This window comes from Eumetopias jubatus, unplaced genomic scaffold (assembly GCF_037043125.1).
Source record: "Eumetopias jubatus isolate StellerSeaLion01/CBP00866 unplaced genomic scaffold, mEumJub1_p1.0 scaffold_5, whole genome shotgun sequence".
In the NCBI taxonomy this organism is placed as follows: domain Eukaryota; kingdom Metazoa; phylum Chordata; class Mammalia; order Carnivora; family Otariidae; genus Eumetopias; species Eumetopias jubatus.
In genome coordinates, this window is record NW_028274811.1 from 63,839,614 (window position 1) to 63,857,687 (window position 18,074).

Consider the following 18,074-nt stretch of genomic DNA (forward strand, 5'->3'; position numbering starts at 1 on the left):
GTTGAATCCAGAACCACTGATCTTGAATACCATATTGTTTACCATAGAATATAACTGCTTATGTAACCTAAGTGTCCACTGAGAGAATGAAGAGAGAAGATGTGGTACATATATATAATGGACTATTACTCAGCCATAAAAACAAATGAGATCTTGCCATTTGTGACAACATGGATGGACCTAGAGAGTATTCTATGTTAAGTGGGTTAAGTCAGTCAGAGAAAGAAAAATACTGTATGATTTCACTTATATGTGGAATCTAAAAAACAAAACAAATGAACAAACAATCAGAAACAGACTCATAAATACAGAAAACAAACTGGTGGTGCTAGAGGGGAGAAAGTAGGGGAATGGGAAAAACAGGTGAAGGCGATTAAGAGGTACAAACTTTCAGTTATAAAATAAATAAGTCATGGAGATGAAAAGTACAAGGAATATAGTCAATAATATCATAAGAACATCATATGGTGACAGATGGTGACTACACTTAGTCATGGTGAACATTGTATAATGTGTGGAATTGTCAAATCACTATGTCGTGCACCTAAAACTAGTATGACACTGTATGTCAACTATACTTGAATAATAAAAATTTAAAAAAGGAAAATAGAAGTTTTATTTATAACATTGATTATGACAACAATTCTGTTCTTATTTATTAAAGATTTAGTCATAAGGATTGGTGAGAATACAAGTGAGCCAACAGATAATGCCCCTACCCTCAAGCAGCTTACCTATAATAATCTCTGATACCGTCTTTAAGTATAAGCTGTGACAAGTGCTCGAGAAGAAAAGAACAAAATGTTATAGGTACATATATTAGGAGAATCATATTTAGTCTGAGGTGAGGGGTGGAGTTAAAGAAGCCTTCCTTGAGAAGGCAGCATCTAGAACAGTAATTGGCACATGGAAAATACTCAATGAATATGCTAAATGAATGGATTTATTAATTTAAATGGACTTGGAGGTCACTTTCAAAGTCACTTTTCTAAGCCTGAGGAAGCAGAAGGGAGTACACTTCAAAAAAGTCCCATGTGACTGGAATTCACATGGTAAATTTTCCACTCTTCCCAAAGCACAGAGTTAAGAATTCGGTTGTTCACTGAATTCAATCAAACAGCTTTCTCCTTCTCAAATGTCCATACAGTGAAGTAGAACATTTCCACATAAGGTAATTTAAAATGTTTTATCTACTTAGACAAGCTCCACATGAGCACAAAAAACTTGTGTGTTGCCCAAATGGCTCTCTGCAAATAGTAACTGCTCAATAAATACTAGTTTATCGGCAACAGATCCGAAACTAACAAAAACATTCTGAAAAAATATTAGATAATGTACTCTTCTTTCAACATTTATGTACATCTTTCTAAATCTGGGTTAATGCTTCTAAGAAAAGGAAAACTAAGATCCACTGGTAATATTAAAATGTCATACTTGTTTTTTTGTTCTGCATGATAATCCCATTTCAGTTTAAGGGCTTCTTGAAAGCTGCTGTTATGTAAAAATACTGGCTTAGGTTGGGCTCCTGCTAGGAAAACTAAGATACAAAAACTCACATCTACTTCTGAAATTCAGCACTGTGTGTCTTAACAGCACTAATGATAGTAATAAACTAGGGAGACCTGGGTTTAACACAGTTTTTTAAATCTGAGAAATGAAAATACAGCTTATGTATTATGAACTCAGGAAAAATACTTCAAAGCTACTGAAGCATTAAATATATAATAGATGCAAGAAATTTGTGAGCCCATTTGTGGAAAAAAGGAGACCTTTATTATTTTTTTAAGAACCCAAAATCACAACACAGTAAAACAATCTGCACTAAGCACACCAACGTTAGGCTGAAATAGCTACTGTTTTAATTAACTCTATCACTTCTGGGGAAAACAGTAGCAGCCACAGCAATAACAACATTAAAAACAAATATATGGAGAAAATGAAAGTAACCTATGGTATGGAAGTGAAATGTCCTGAACAAGGCATTCATGTAGAATGGCTACACTTACTCAGAAGCTCAAAGGTCAGTTCTTTCCTTCCTGAGGGTCCTGCACAATGGTGCTCCCGGGTAAACTGTTTTCTTATAAACGGCTTTGATGGGAATGGAATTAGAAGAAACAGAAGCTTTCACCGTTTTGGGAAGATACTTCATTTTAGGGTTCCTATCTGTACCCTCAAATATCTATTTCTTTTTTTTTGGAGATTTCCATTTATTTACTTGAGAGAGAGTGAGAGCCAGAGAGATCACAGAGGGAGAGGGAGAAGGAAAGCTGACTTGCCACCAGGCAGGGAGCCCAATGCGGGACTCGATCCCAGGACCCTGGGATCACGATCTGAGTGGAAGGCAGACACTTAACTGACTGAGCCACCCAAGGGCCCCTCAAATATCTATTTCAACTCTAAGTGGACACCACCTTACTTTGCATTCCACTAGGTGAGGCCATGTGATCCACGAGTGGCCAATGAGGATAAGTAAGTGTCTCATGGCAGTGGTGCCCACTTACTCTACTTCTAAGGTCTGTACAGAGCAGCAAACTATCACTCTTCCAACTTTAGGCTTGACACTGTTAGGATTTTCTCCAAGTAAATCAAACATTAAGACTCAAAATACATTCATCATTTTCCAGCCACACCAACTCCTTTTCCTGATTTCTATATTTCTATTAATGGTACTAAAATCACGCTTAGGCTCAAAACCCTAGAGTTTAATTTTTCTCAATTTTTTTCCTTCCTTCTCTCCTCTAACACACAATTCAATCATCAGTGCTGCACCCTCAAGCCCTCTTACAATTTAATCTTTTATTTTTATTTCAACAGCTGCTACTGTAATTCAGGTTCTCCTTGGGCAGTTAGCTATAAAAGCCTCCTAACTGGTATGCCTGCTTCTAGGCTTGTCTCTGCACTAAGCACGACGTTTGTTTGATGAAATTTTACTAACTGCCTCCTAAACACTCAGTATTGTGTTGGGCACTCATAATACATCCCATTGACAGGTCATCTTCCTGAACTCTAGTTCTGACATGGTCAACACCCTGCTGAAAGCCCTTCAATAATCATCAAGTGCCGCCACATTGGACACTGATGTGCTTGCACATTCTGGTGTCGCCCTACCTTTGCAGATTTCTATTCTCCTATTCCCCTACATATACCCATCTTGTCAGTAAAGACCAGTCCCTGATACACCTTCCGCTCCCTCTGTTTCCCTTGTGACTTTGTTCATTCTGTTCTCTCTCCCCCTGGAATAACTTCCTTAACATCAACCTCAAAAATGCTGAATATGCTAAATTCACCTTTAATAATTAAAATGTAAATGGCTTTTTGATGTTTTCATTATATTCTGGTTGCATGGAAAATAAATATTTCTTCTTTAAAGACTCCTAAGACCCAGCTGAGGATTTAACAATAAAACATTCAAAGCCTGGTGTTATAGGGATGTAGATTTTTGTATAATCCTTTTATCATTTAATTATGACTTAATTATTGAAGGCCTCATGTTACAGACAAAAATCCTATGAAAACAATTAAGCTTTACTATATCTAGTTCATGGAAGAATGGGGATTCTACTTACAGAGTCAGCCACCACGCCCAATGCAACAATTGTTGCATTGATATACGCAAGTTAGTAATAAAATATCACCAAAGCAGCTTAGGTAGTTAGGTCTTGGATTTGTGATGTTTTGATGCCATCCATTACTTTAAAATGTTTCACACCAATGTCTCATTTTGAAGAGCAATATACTGTTTTCTGATATCTTAATTTTTTAAATTGTTTCCAATAGTGAAAGGGGCACATCCAAGGGGAAGGTATGTCTCTCACACAAAGACTAGTGTGAGCTCCATTAGCATAGTGGTTACTAGTTTTTTTCTCAAAATCACCACTATCAAAATCCACCTGGATTGTCTTTTCATTATATAGTGTCCTAGGTCCCAACTCTGACCCAGGAACTCAGAAACTCTAAGGGTGAGGACCCTATTTAAACAGCTCTCCAGGTAATTTTTATGTAGTTGAATTTTGAGAACTGCTGTCCCAGCTAGAGGTGGATTGCTTGCATACGGGCAAATACAAATTTTATTGGATACAACAGGCACTTTATAAAGCCTTAAAAAAATGCTAGACTCCCTCAGGCCCACTACAAGTGCCCATCACTTCTTCAAAAAAAAAAAAAAAAGAAAGAAAGAAAGAAAAAGAGAACTTTCAAGAGCTGTCAAAGAAAGGATAGTACAGAGGTTGTGAGTAGTTTGGGGCTGGCCTCTCACACAAGCTCCCTGTGTGTAAATCCCAAGCATGCAGCCTACTATTTTAGTGAATTTGGACAACTTCCTTTTCTGTGCCTAGATTCCCCCATCTGAATAATGGGGATAAGAACAATGCCAATTACCTGGAAATAGGTGGTCAGTATATGTAAAGCAATTGTAATAGCACACAGTGCTAGCGTTAGCTTATTTTAAAGCTAATATATAATACTATTGCTAATGAGACTCACTTGTAACCTAACTATAAGTGAATATAGTAACTTTTTTTCTACACTTAAGCCTAACCACATTCAGTTAGTTTTAAACAACAAACTCCCCCAAACCAAAATGTTTTCAAATTAACTACTGTCTCAAGAAAATGAAGCTTTCAGGATCAGACTAGCTGGCTCTGTACTTGGTCACATTTTCAAAACAAGGGGGTTTTCAGTAAGGCGTTGGGGCAGAACAAATTTGTTCAGTGTCTACAGTGGAAATAAGGGATTCCTTCAGCCCAATCCAAACAGTAATCCCACTGGTTCACAGAAGATAAACATGAAGAGACAATCAAACCTTTAGCTCAGACTCTCACTTTTCCCCCTGCATCTCTGCATTTCTCACCTCTAGGGACTCAGGATAGGCTGCCAAAGGCACTCTGTCCTCGCCCTATGAGGGACAATTGTTGCATTGGACGCCGTGGCTGACTCTATAATTTGTAAACCACATTTCCCATCAGCAGTTCTCATGAGTGGGTTTAACACCTTCGGTGAAGCTCGATTCACAATCACAGGATTATGAGGACTGCATCAAGCAATGTAAAAGAAAAGTTACAATAAGAAACTCTGAAAGATGACTGGAACTCAGTTACCCTCCTTTAGTCCTAGGGCCAGAAACTGGAAGAGACAGCCCAGAGGCTGACTAGATGGTCACGGGGAGAGATCTGAAGAGGAAACCGACCTGTTTGCCACGAATGTGATCAGGGCACATTGTAAAATGAGAAATTCTAAATGTTGACTGTTCTATTTTTTTTTATGACAATAGCAAGTCATTATTTTCAATTAATTCAGATTATCTCTAGTTCATTCTTAACAGTATCATAAACTAAAAAATCGCTCTGGTAATAGTCACAAGATAATGGGAACTGAATGAACTACAAGGCACTTAAAATCTTAACCTTTCTAAATACAAAAGTTAAGCTGGAAATGTTTCCCTCATGGCCAAAATGTGTAGCAAATACAATCAAACAGTCTTGTATATACAGGTGGCTCACTGAATTATCTACTCAGAGTTTAATAGATGCTAAAAATTGTGTTAAAACAATTCCCTGTAGGAAGAATGAAGGGGGGGGAATCGGAGGGGGAGATGAACCATGAGAAACAATGGACTATGAAAAACAAACTGAGGGTTCTAGAGGGGAGGGGGGTGGGAGGATGGGTTAGCCTGGTGATGTACCCACCACCAGGGCACGTACTGCATGGAGCACTGGGTGTTATACGCAAACAATGAATCATGGAACACTACATCAAAAACTAATGATGTAATGCATGGTGATTAACATAATAAAAAAAACAATTCCCTGTAACTCTTTACATTCTATATTTTATGAATAATAGTAATAAGGTATAGTTTGTATGTTTTTGACATTTCTGTAAGGGTAAAAATCACAAATTACATAAGCTAGAGAGATACTAGTATTTTAAAAGCTTGTTTTACTCAGGCAAATAAATCTTAGAGAAGATATGGTTACTTTAGCAATAGCAGCATTGTCTAAAGTTTCAAATTCTTGCGTGAATATAATAAATTTATAAAAATGTGCAAGAAGCTAAAACATTTAATTTTTCGCATTTCAGGAAACACTTAAGCAGGATAGGAGAAGATGAAAATTCTGGTGTTTGGTATTCAAGGCTTAATTACCAGACTTCCTAGAGAACAAATATTACCCATGTCTATCTAATGTTGCTTATAAAGGTGGTTTGAAGTGATTACAGAGAAAGGTATGGGTCATCAGGATTTGCAGAAATTCTGATTCCTGTGCTGCCCAGATGGGTGAGGCTTTCCCTATACTGTGGGTAGACATACCCCATATGGCACAGAGGAATTGTGCTAAAATGGCACAGTTCACATGAAAGTTTATAACATCTGAACACAAAGAGCGAACTGAGTAGTTGGGGGCACTCTCAGCACCACTCGTGCAGTATAATTACCATGCAAAAACAGAAACTATCTCTTTTCCACTTATTTTGTTCAGTATTTTCTATTCTATCAATCAATTATTTGCATCTAAATGTTTTTGCTTTTTATTCAAGGTGCTATGGAAATAGACTTAAATTAGGTGTAATTAGTACTCTCAAGTGGCTTACAAAATAGGAGAAAGGTAAACAATGACCATAGAGAATGTTAGCTGCTGGTGACTAACATATATAATTGACAGAGTAGGAAAAAAGGACAGTGTGGTCACTTTTTTTCCCTAAGATTTATTTATTTATATTGGAGAGAGAGAGAGCAAGAGTGTGCAAGGGGCATGGGGAGGGGCAGTGGGAGAGGGAAAGGGAATCTCAAGCAGATTCCCTGCAGAGCACTGAGCTGACAAGGGGGGGGGGGGGCGTCAGTCTCACAACCCTGAGATCATGACCTGAGCCAAAACCAAGAGTCGGCTGCTGAACCAACTGAGCCACTGGGTGCCCCCAGTGTGGTCACTTCTATCTTTGGAGATAAAAAGGAGGAATTCCAGGAATCACATTATACAGAATGGAATGAAGGACCTGAACCTACAGAAGCCTGTTAGATGGTGAATAGATGAAGTAGGCAGGGTATGTGCCTAAAGCACAGCAGCAGAAAAGAGCCAGATGAAACTGAGGAACAGCAAGAAATCCAGGTCAATGAGGCCCTGGGTGCCAAAAGTTGGAGAGGAAGCAGCTTAGAGCAAAGAGAAGAGATTCCAGATACAGCTTCTTTCAAATTAGAGAACAATTGCTATTTTCTCAATCATATATTCCATAGCTCATAGAATCTGGAATTAAGATCCAGCACACATCCTTTAAAGCACATTAGAAAGCAATATGTATTAGTATTAGTATAAATGCTGTAAATGACCGAATAAATAGACTAAATATATTATTATATTTTTTCTTAATGCTAAGTATCTTTTTGTTTTGAAAAATAAAAAAGTAATATTTAATTTAAAAAGTAGTGTTTAAAATATTACAAAACACACACAACTATGTATGAAAGGTTACTTCTAATAAACAACTTAAAGAAAAAACTGCAATTTTCCATTTAGGATTCCTGTTTATAAAAAGAGATCACTAGAAGCAGCAACACATTAATGTTCAGATGTCATTAGTCTTACAGAGGAGTTTAGTATGGATGGCAGTGTATCTGAGAAAGTAGCGTTTTTTTAAGGAGAAACACAGGCTAAAACATTTTCTACTTGAATGAAGAAGTAGTAAAGATGAATTGGAGTCTATGTAATTCAGGTTCTGTAACTAGAAAACAACCTGAAAATGAAAGAAAAATCTACCTCTTAAAATCTATGTTTTTGAAAATGGTTTTTGTATCTCAAGGAGCTCCAGCTGTCTATGAGTACCAAGAGTTTCACACACATTACATACAGGCTTTTGAAATGACATAGATGATTACTCTGTTTTTTGCTGCATTTTCAATCCTACTGTTCACAAAGATTAAAAAAAAACAAAAACAACCATGTATGAAATGTGTACTTCAGAAATATGAATCTGTAACTCAACTTGTGCTCACATAATTCTCATCTGGGCCCATGTATTCCACAGTAACTATTATTTTGTTTGAAATACAAAAGTCAGATGGTCTTGCTTTGGGATATTTTAAATTTTCCAACAACAAAGAGAATCTATAGCCACTTAGGACCAGTAGTTGCTGAAAATTCTTAAAGATTTTATGACTAATGAATAATGCTTGTTATGAATTGCTGCTAGAGCTGGGGGCACTTCTGCCTAGGATATCTAACATGGTTCTACCTCCATCCAGTTTAGAGAACTTTTGTGGGCCACATATTTCTCATTATCCTTCCTCATTTTTCTTCACCGTTCTTTCCTCTGTTTCTACTCTATATAGTTATCACTACTTGCAGTTCCAACAACAAAGTGCCCAGATCATCAAGCAAAAGTGTTATTTTAATTTTATTTATTTATTTTTTAATGTATCTCGGGCAGACCAAATCCAGGGTTTATGAGCTGATCAGACATATTTTTTCAGTGTAGTCTGACGATCTGCAGTAGGTCTGAGAGGCAATCCCGAAGTTTCTGTTTTTACCCAGTAACCCAAAAGATTCCTGTGCACATTAAAGTTTGAGGAGTAAGGATCTCTCCCCACACAAAAACTTTGTGGCATATAGAAAAGGAACATATTAAGATCATATTCACATTTTTTGAAAGAGTAATGAATTATTTAAAAGGGAAAGATCAAAGCCTATTTTTCTCAGTGATAAAATACTTGTACTGACACTACTACTGGTAAATTAACTTTCAAAGGAAAATTATGACTTCGCTTTGGTATGCTCATCAAACAGATCAGCATGTAATAATATAGCTATGTAATACCTAGTATAATGCCAATTCCTCTCCTCATGTTCTATAAATATTATGCTAAACCAGCTTTCCATTTAACAAAAGTTTTATTAGAATAGGCTGTTCAAATATAATAAAATATTATGGTTCAAATGAAAGGGTTAGCAGATGAGGTAAGACCGGGGTGTGTGTGTGTGTGTGTGTGTATATATATATAATAGTTATATTTACCTTGTTCACTTTACTATATCCTAGATTCAGAACATTTTTTTTTTTAAGATTTATTTATTTACTTTAGAGAGAGAGAGAGTGTAAAAGCAGGGGGGAGAGGCAGAGAGAGAGGGAGAGAGAGAATCTTCAAACAGACTCCCTGCTAAGCACAGAGTCTGACGTGGGGCTCTACACGGGGTTCAACTCCAGGACGCTGCGATCATGACCTAAGCTGAAATCCAGAGTCGGCCGCTTAACCACCTGCCCACCCAGGTGCCCCTAGATTCAGAACATCTTGAAGGAAAGTGCTGTCTTTCTTCTAGTGCCTAGTAGAGCAGAGACTACAGAGGAGACAGTCATTTAGTAAATGTTTGTTGCATGGATGAATAAAATGACTAGCTGGAAATGTAATATATAAGCATTCTAGAAAGAATGTACATGCATAAAACAAACCAACTCAGAAATTAAAAAAAATATTTCACTGCATGTATCTATAAAAGAAATATAATGAATATAAAAGAATTATCTTTAAAAATAAATAGCAAATAGTCATCTTCAGCCCCTTAGTCAGCAAAGTACCCAGAAGAATTAAATAAGCTTATACTTTTTTATATAAGATAACCCAAGACATAATACATAATTATACAAAGTCGCTATTTCTAATACATCAGTCAGAAAGAGAAATTCACATTCCAAGATGCTAATGATCTAGTCAATGTTCAATGTGGTGGGTATTTATTGGTGGGAAAAAAAAAACGTAGGTAAGGAATATAAGGTCAGAAAAACCTGAAAATGGGGAGAAAAAGGTTTTGTTTAACTGTATTTGTTGCACTAACCCTTTAAATCCAAAACCAATTATAAACATTGTGGTGCTTTCAATAATTGCCCACTGAGTGTGTAAATTTAAAATGGCAATTTCAATTTTCATTTCACCTAGACAAGGAAGAAAATGGAATTGAATACTAATGTGTGTCATACACCTGAAAGAGTAAGGGAATACTGTGCTCATTATAAGTGAGTTTAAGCAAAGTACTCAAATGTTTCATTTGAAGTACTGAATATAAACAAAAGAATTAAGTGACAAGGGAAATTAATAATGCTCAGACAGAAGACTGGGTACATGAGTAGACTTCCCAGAGCCTCTTAGATATGATTTTCCTTTAAGAAAGGGATACACTTTTTCTTTTAAACAAATAACTCAGAAAATAAGATGTTATGAAAGAATCCAGTAACATAATATAATAACTTTGAACATAATCTCAGAATACTTATTAAAATGACAATTGAGAGTTTTCAGTTTTCCCTCCATTATACACAAGGCTTTTTCATTTAATTTAAAAGCCTTTTTATTTACTTATATTGCTTTTCTCTGAGAGTTCATTATCATCTTCAGACTAAAAGCAAAATAATAACAATAAAAAATGATAGACCCCCCTTAAAAATAAAAGAGGTATTAAATTATTCAACTTAAAAAATAAATAAAATAAAATAAATTACTCAAGTTAACAAAGTTATATTTAATCTAAATTTTTCTAAGAGTCAACCAATGTCCTGTTCCACTGAGGTTATTTCTACCTATAATTCCTGTGATAAAGAGAACTTAAAGTTAATTCATACTTTGAAAGGCAGAATGATGTGTAAGTTAAGTGGGCAATAAACTGGGACACAGTAAGTGAAAAGTCAGGATGTGAAATATTAATAAGGTGTTTCTCAGAGAAAACATTGCAAAAGTATGTTATTTATGGTTTATCAAAACATGGCAATGACTGAAGCTCGCAAACGTAATTTGTCAAACAGAAACCCCAACGCAGTTTTGTGACATTGTCTCACATCATTCTGCAATTTCTGCTACGAATCTTAATTTCCAGAGTTTTATCATGATTGCAATCCCACAGATGGTAACAGTCCACTAGGGTGATTTAAAAAAAATGGTCTCCACAATAATTTTTAACAATAGAAGATAAGCATTTTTTGTTGTTCTGCATCTATTTTAAATCTTAATTTTATCTTCATTACTCTGGGATCAAAACTGTATAGATATGCCATAGCCACTATCTGGAATTCTCTTTGCACATGTAGCTAGCTACGCATTAGAAAAATCAAGTGTAATTTAAGAAGGAATTTCTGCAAATGCATGCAAAAATAAATGCATAAAACAAAACAATATCAGGTAACCACGTGGAGCCATATAGATAAAAGGAATGTATATAGGTAGGATATGTAAAAATTCATAAGAAACCTGAACAAAGGAAATATCTAAAGGAGATTTTAGCCCAGTTCCTAAGGTAAGGAAGTCATGTTACTTGGCAATAAATCAATTTCTCATCCTATTAATTCCTGTAAAGCAATCCCTATACACTGCACTTAATAATGTCAAATCATGGATTTCCACATTAAAAATTACCCCAATTCAAAATACATAGTAAACAAAATAGCTCAACTATTTAAATCAAAATTCTGTAATAGTTCCCTGGAATAAGCCCCAAATCTTTTAGTATGTATGAGTCTTCATACATACTTAACTCACACTTAATTAGAACATGTTCCTCTATACACAAGTCATGGTTTTCTATATCATGTTCCCCAGATTCTCACCTATTTCTTTGATCATGCTGTTCCATAGATTTTTAGTCTCTACTGAAAGCCATTTTCCATGGCCCACCTAAAAAACTATTCTCCCATAAGGCTTTTTCATGATAATTAATTATGTCTTCCACTAAACGCATTGCACACTGGGTTTTCCTTCTCTTCAACACACATCGATGACTTGTTAGATGTTATTAATGTGCTCTCCTCAACACAGATATAATCTTTACCAGAAATCATGGTTTAATCACCTTTTCTGTCCTCTTATTATGTAGTTTACTGTCTCCCTTCAGTTAAGTCATCAAAAAGCATTTAACTGGATAAACCAGAAGGTTCTGGTATTACTACCATCCATCGCATTTTAGGGAAATCACTTACTATCTTGGTATATCATGCTCTTTCTGTTTTAAAAAAAAAAAGCTGGCTGATGGTAATAAATAAAACAGTATGAACTGAAACACTCTCAGCTATTAAAAGAAGGTGCAGAAGGCATTTTAGGGATTCTCATAATCTATTGTATACTTTACATGTTTTGTGCACGTGAAACCAATTCCGAGACAGAGAAAGAAAAGATGCAATTTTTACTTTCTTCAAGTGTCAGAAGTTGCTGTTAAATGTTAACACAGTACTAATGAACACATGGCGTATGTAAAAACCTCCTTCTTTGACATGTACCTTAAAATAGTAATATTTATAGCCCAAGAATTTCAACATTTTTAACCCTCTTAATGCACTTTTCAGTCAATGGACATATATGCCAGTTTCAGATTTTATACCCAAATTGGACTCAACTAACTCATCCTATCCTCTGACCATGAAGAAAAGTCACACTTTGGGCTCTGACTTGTATTCTTTCTGAAATGATTCTGGTCATTCCTTGGCAGTCACCTTGTCCCATCCCATGTGTTACCTGAATCCATGGCCATCTGTCATTTTCTGCAGCTGTCCATGCATTTATAAGCCCCTTCTTATTGAGACGTGCATAGTAGGGATACCACTTCTGGAGTCCAAAAAGAGCTCGGTGGGTAGAGGAAGCTGTGATTTGCTGATTTGATATGATTCCACCTTCCATTCCCAATGGGCCTGAGCATTCTGGGAAGAAATCAGGAAAAGATGTGAGTGTATCAGAAATAAATCACTCTCAAAATGTGCCTGTTAGATTTGATAGGAGATATTTTTAAAATAAATTTAATTTGTACCTTCGTGCCTTAATTTGTACAAATTTAATTTGTTCCATACACCTACTTTACAGATCTGTCATCGACCTCCACATGAAGAAAATAATTCTTTCTCTTCATGACACTCTTCTTCCTTTGCTTTGAGTGCGGCAACCTCAACAGATACTGCCCTTCTGGATTACGAGTCTGCATATGCACTGTCATCTGTTGGCTGTTGATCACATCAACAAGAGTGCAATGCCCTTAAAGGGCCTATCTCATATTTTATGTTTTCAGAAATTAGCATACCTCGTAAATTGTAAACCCTCAATAAATATCCTCAATCCAGTATTTCTTGACTAACCTGCATCTGAGTTTTGTGTCAAAATCATTTTTATACTGACTTAGCATTTCTCATTACTATAAATTTTTTTAACTTAAATTTTTATAAACATCAGCAGGTATGCTTCCAACAAAAAGGGCAAAGTGAAAATCTGTCAACATTTAATAATAATAACTTGTAACATGTTATGAGTAATAGAAAACATGTAGACAAATTATTTTTATAAAGTAAACAGGTAAACTCCCTGACATTATACTTAACTTATGTACAACTAATAAGTAAATCAAGATATTAAAATATTTATATTTCTAATATTTTAAATTCAAAATTCATAATTATACATATAGGTATTTTGCACTTACATTTTAATTCTCTTTTAGAAATTTTCTTTAAATTTGCAACTTGGAAACAAGAAAAATTTCTTAATAAAATTTTTAAATCTTAACATTAAGGCATAATATAATGCAAATATGTTTTCAGATATCAAATGCATTTAGATTTTAAAATTAGAAATGAAGGCAAATGTATCTAAAAAGTAAATATATTTTTATATATATTTGAATTTCTTATTTCATAAAATTTCACCACAAACGACATTTATTTTTAAATTCAGTTTTGAAAATTCAGAATAAGTAGTATTATGATAACATGAAAAGTAATACCTTGTTTTCTTAATTTCAGTTATACATTTAATACTCATCTTTTTGTCAAATTCAATTTGTATAATATGATAATCCTGTTATAAAATATGCTATACTAATTTATCAGAATTCCTAAAAATATGCGAGGAGCACACTGCCATTATGAATTGTCAGTATATATGTAAGTCAACTTGATCAGTGATTGTCACCAAGCATATTTTGGGTTTTAATTAATATTGAAGCCCAACATTTGTTGGTAATTAAATGTTTACACTTAGATTGAGGATGGAAGTATGAAAGAAACAATTTTACAGTTGCATTATAGTATTTTAAAAAGTTCCAAAGATGTTTCTCATTGGTAACCATTCTTTCATTAAGCATAAACATGTTCTCTTTTCTATTCCATGCTCAGAGAATAAGTAGCTCTAATCACATTACCTACTAATATTTCTCCAAGGCTTTAAAATCTTGAAATGCTTTTTATAAAACAGATGGAAATATGTGGATAAGTAATCATCTTAATCAGACTTTGTTAGTAAAGATGGCATCAATACAGCAAAAATTGCATCTCTGTAATTGATAACTGATAAATCATTTACCTTTAGGAAGATGCACTATATCACTTTGAAGTCATTAAATTAAGAAGCCATTCATTTTTAGAATTGCAGTATTAGGATAGATAATCATCTGATTTTCACATTTCAAAAAAAAAATTAACCCCCAAAACTCAGATGTTGAGCCTTTGGATTCTTGTTTTGCTTTCTATTTTAAACTTCAAGATCTTTCCAGACTTCATAAAAGCACTAAGACACTTTCATGATGATACTTTGATTTTAGACAACCACAGGAGGCTGGCTTTTTAAGAACACTGCCTTTAAAGGAGTCTTAAGCATGCTTGTCCTTGATTTGTGCAATGTTTGGATGGGAAAATACAGCAGGCAAAGAGATCATTTATTGTAGGCCAGTCAGTAGAACAGCAGAGAGAGAGAGCCAGGTTTAATTTAACTTAATTTAGTTTAATGTATTAATTAAACTACATGATAGCCTTAGAAAGAACTCTATACCATTTAGGTGTCTACTTCTAAAGACCTTATGCTGAACTAGACATTCTCACCAAATCTGTAACCATTTTAAAAGAGAGAGATTAGAACTCAAGCCACACTATTCAGTAAGTCTACTTCATTGGTACTCTTAACCTACCAACCTCCACTTATTAACTAACATGTCAGCAAACACAGTGGGCCAGGAACTGTTGCATTATCATGTAAGTCAAATACAAATGAACAATTAAAACATGTATTTGTGTATTTTTACTCTGCCATAAGACTTCCAATTTTTGTTATGCCCTCACTACACATTCATTGAAACAAAACATAATCCAAAAAATATAAAGTGACATGTATTTTTATCGGGTTTCACAGCTTACAAAGTAGTTTTACATGAGATATCTTATTGCTGTGATGTCAAATTTATTAGTATTTCTTTTCTCAGTCTTCAATCCCACATTTTTTAAAAAATAAATTTTTACAACATTCACTTACATGCTGTATGTTGCCAATCAGTAAAGCCCACCAGAGGAAACATGATTATGTGTGGGGTTCTTAAATGAAGCATGCATCTTGAATGAAGGAAGTATCAGCTTACTTCCTTCCTGGCTAGCGGTCCCCAGTTTTTCTCGTTTTAAATATTGGGGTTATACTGGCAATGACGTGGATGCAGCTAGAGTGTATTATGCTAAGCGAAATAAGTCAGTCAGAGAAAGACAAGTACCGTAATGATTTCACTCATATGCGGAATTTAAGAAACAAAACAGATGAACATAGGGGAAAGGAAAAAAAAGAGAGAGAGAGAGAGAGAGAGAGAGAGAGAGAGAGGAAAGCAAACCATAAAAGACTCTTAACAATAGAGAACAAACTAAGGGTTGACAGAGGGAGGTGGGTGGAAGATGGGCTAGAGAGGTGATGGGCATTCAGGAGGGCACTTGTTATGATGAGCACTGGGTGTTGGATGTAAGTGATGAATCAGGGAATTCTACTCTTGAAACTAATAGTGCCCTGTATGTTAACTCACTAGAATATAAATAAAAATTTGAAAGAATAAAATAAAAATTGGGGTTATGATGACACCCTAATTCACCAGCTCTGAGGTAATACGAGGTAAAAAGTGCTCTTCCTCTGTAACTATAAATTGTTAGAAAAGAATGAGCTTGGTTCTGTACAGCCGCTTGCATGTTTCTCTTGAGAGCATAATATCAAGGTGATCCTGGATGTTTTGCTTCTCTGGAGCAGGCTCTGGGTCTTACACAGTGTTACATCCTTAGGTGCCCATGGTGGTTTGCACACAGAAAGAGTTTAAGTGATATGTGATGCATGTTGGTATTGGGTTTTTTTTTTTTTTTCTGAACAGTAAACTAATAAGCAAATCCAAGGCTTATTCTTCATGTCACACTGCAAGTTGTCACAACAGCAGCTCTTCTTCACTAATCATTTGGAATACAATCAAATGGATGTCATCATAATAAAAAGTTCAAAATCCAATTTCCTTTTGCCTGTGCTATCCACTTCCCCAATGTCCTATTAAATTCAACAGTTATAAAAACTAATGAAGGAGTTGCAATTCAGAATGCAAATGATTATACACCTAAGATTAAGTGACCTTAAGCAGTGAACAATAAGATGCTTAAAAGGCAGATAATATGGAGATATATGCTGTCATCACTATCAACAAATAGGGGATAAATATGAAATAATAATTGATGAACAACATATTAGATGAGCATTCTGAAGTCTGAAAAGAGCATTCACAAGTATTTTCTCACATCAACAAAATAAGACTACACGAAAAAGAGGTTACCACACTTATTTCATCGATGAGGAAACTGGTGAGAAGGGCAGTTAAACTTGTAAAACATGAGTCTGGAATTGAAGCCAATTCTCTGCCTCACAAATAAAATAATATCAATTGAGGGGAGTGAAGAGTTCAGTAATTCTTCAAAAGTTGGTTCTGGACCTTTTTCTTCTGCTGTTATTTTATATGGGGGGGTGTGTACTTATCCCAGGAGAGAGAATAAGAAATAAACATGAAGGAAACATGTAGAATGTCACTAGTGGCATTCAGGATATGACAGATCTTTCTCAAAGTGGGATACATTAAAACAATGGGTGACAGCTGACGGCAGTGAGTCACAGAATTAAATATCGAGGTTTTGTGGAGGTCTGTGTCCCACAAGGTGTTAAAAAATGAACATGCTACCATTTTGGCCTATATACTGCTTATCTAATAGGGATAGGCTAATTCAGTTCCAACTAATTTATTGACTTCTCACTATGTGTCCATCCATCCATCAATTCCCCATTTAATTTGGTTTTGAGAAATGCATATTTATTAAAGCCATACTATATACTAGGGACTTTTCTAGGCAGTGGTGAACAAGGCAGAAAAGGCCTCAGCTCTCAAAGAGTTCATATTCTAGTGGGGAGAAAAACTGTAAACAAAAACTGAACAAACAAGGACTATCAAAGAGTGATAAGTAAAGAAAAAAAAGACAGATGAAACAAGTGAAGGTGTGCCAGGTGATCAGAGATGGCCTTTCTGAGAGCTGACACCAAATCTGATCTCTGAGTGAGTGAGAAGCTGGGCTATTGTGCACCGGTTTCCTCAAGGAGTTTTCAGTCCGGTGGGAGAGACACACACAGAAATAAAACACATTTTAATATTATGGCAGATGCTGTGATGGTGGATGCACTGAATGCAATGGGACAAAGGAAGAATGAATCATAAACAAGCTTGGGAATTCTTCAGGGAAGAATTTCTAGGAAAAGAGGGGGAGCTAGGCAAGTGAAGAAGGGAAGACATAGAGGCAAGAAACAGCTTGGTATGGTTGGGGAAGTAGAGGAAGTTCAGTACCCCTAGACCAAGGTGGGTTGGGGCAGGGATGGTCAAGAGATGAAGTGAAGAAATAGACCCTAGATTATTTTGCTGAAGAGCTTGCTGAGAGAACGTGCTGGGAGTTTTTGAAGGATTCTAACTATGGTCATATTTTCATTTAGTATCCATCATTCCTGCTGTACAGTGGAGGGTAGATTTAAGAGGGGAAAAATTATGGCCAAGATAGTAAGCTACTAAAATTGTGCAGGTGCAAAAGGATGCAGGTCTGAAAGAGGAATGAAAAAGAGGAAGAGTTCAAAGAATATCCAGAAGGAAAGCTGCGCAGAGCTAGTAATAATGAAATGGTGGGTAGAGGAGAGAAACAGTATCTTCAAAGTTGCCAGACAGTGTAGCTGGTGCCCCTTCAGTTGGGATTTCCCATGTCTCACAAATAACACTGTTGAATCAAATCCTCCCTTAAAATTTTATCAAATGTTA

General features: G+C 35.5%; 1 protein-coding gene across 2 annotated transcripts in view; it reads right to left on the minus strand.

Moving 5' to 3' along the window:
* Positions 1 to 18,074, minus strand: part of EDIL3 (EGF like and discoidin domains 3) — a 410,994-nt gene that overhangs the window by 114,327 nt on the left and 278,593 nt on the right. For both annotated transcript variants that reach the window (XM_028114564.1, XM_028114563.1), the window contains one exon: positions 12,479 to 12,660. In XM_028114564.1, coding sequence (XP_027970365.1) covers positions 12,479 to 12,660 — 182 coding nt within the window. The remainder of the gene's footprint in view (positions 1 to 12,478; positions 12,661 to 18,074) is intronic.